Source organism: Octopus bimaculoides, chromosome 1 (genome assembly GCF_001194135.2).
Source record: "Octopus bimaculoides isolate UCB-OBI-ISO-001 chromosome 1, ASM119413v2, whole genome shotgun sequence".
Lineage (NCBI taxonomy): Eukaryota > Metazoa > Mollusca > Cephalopoda > Octopoda > Octopodidae > Octopus > Octopus bimaculoides.
In genome coordinates this window covers 133,909,393-133,910,693 of record NC_068981.1, presented here as the reverse complement: position 1 = coordinate 133,910,693, position 1,301 = coordinate 133,909,393, and the positions used below count along the sequence as shown (strand labels likewise).

Genomic DNA, 1,301 nt, shown 5'->3' with positions numbered 1-1,301 from the left:
TAATGCTAGTATAGTAAGTAGTATGCTGTTGCTAGCATGATGCAGGAGGCTACCACTTATGGCACTTGAAGAAATAGAGTTAGCAGCTGGTGGTGGGCTGGGGGAAGAGGGGCGTGGGACAAGAGGAGGGCATCTTTTTTGTTTGTTTTTTGTTGTTTTTATTTGGCAGCAAACATGCACTCACTTAGGCAAGCAGTTAGACACATACGCACTATGCCCACACTGAGAACTCACACTTGTCATCGGAATGCATAGACAGGGGCGCTCTGTTCACTGACGTGTTCCAGTTTTAAGGACTGGTACCTAAAACAAAAAACAAAAAAAAATAAAATAATGCAGAAATAAAGAAAGAATGTTATTGATAGGAAATATAAATAAAGTGGTATTAAATGGAGTAAATATAGTCATTTTACATCTTCAGTTAACAAAACCTTATTTTAGCTGTCAAAATTATTCATACTAATGGATCTCCTCTACAGCAAGACATCTGTTTTTGTTCCTCTATCATATCTCTCATCACCTGGCACAAAGCCACCTCCCTCAATTGAAAGGATGGCGGGGTGTCTTATTTTGTAAGTTACTTGGTGACCTCACTGGTGCTGGTGCCATGTAAAAAGCGTCCAGTACGTTCAGTCCGGTGGTTGGTGCAAGGAAAGGCATCCTGCAGTAGAAACCATACTGGAGCTTGGCAGAGACCTCTGGTTTGTCAGCTATACCATACAACAGCTCGATTGATAGGGTCTACAACTGCAGTTGATATTTTGTGCCATTTAACCCTTTAGCATTTAAACTGGCCATATCCAGCCCCCAAATTTTCTACTTGTTTTATGTTCAAACTGGGCAGATCTGGCCTCTCACACCTACTACAATCACATCATTGAAATTTCAGATCTACAAGATAATGCATGATTAATTTAAACCAATGTGAATAAATAAGCATTACACTTGACAGAGTAATCTGAATGCTAAAGGGTTAAAGATGAAGCAATTAAATAAGCTAAGGCTTTCTAATAATTAAATTTATTTCAATCCTTCTGAGTCATGTTGTATTTTCTTTCACTCTTTTATTTCTTTCAGTCATTTGACTGTGACCATGCTGGAGCACCGCCTTTTGTCAAACAAATCGACCCCAGGACTTATTCTTTGTAAGCCTAGTACTTATTCTATTGGTCTCTTATGCCAAAGCACTAAGTTACGGGGATGTAAACACACCAGCATCAGTTGTCAAGTGATGGTGAGGGGACAAACACAGACACACAGATATATATATATATATATATATATATATATATATATATATA

The 1,301-nt window shown here is 38.3% G+C and overlaps 1 protein-coding gene across 6 annotated transcripts in view; it reads right to left on the bottom strand.

Annotated features, from left to right (window-relative positions):
• Positions 1-1,301, bottom strand: part of LOC106873867 (glucose-induced degradation protein 4 homolog) — a 51,911-nt gene that overhangs the window by 16,463 nt on the left and 34,147 nt on the right. For 4 of the 6 annotated variants that reach the window (XR_001409931.2, XR_001409930.2, XR_008264944.1 and 1 more), the window contains exon 5: positions 185-303. Coding sequence is in view for 1 of the 6 variants with exons in the window: in XM_014921385.2 (XP_014776871.1) it covers positions 240-303 (64 nt within the window). In the remaining 5 variants the exon portion in view is untranslated. The remainder of the gene's footprint in view (positions 1-184; positions 304-1,301) is intronic. The other 2 variants (XR_008264943.1, XM_014921385.2) reach the window with 1 other exon arrangement.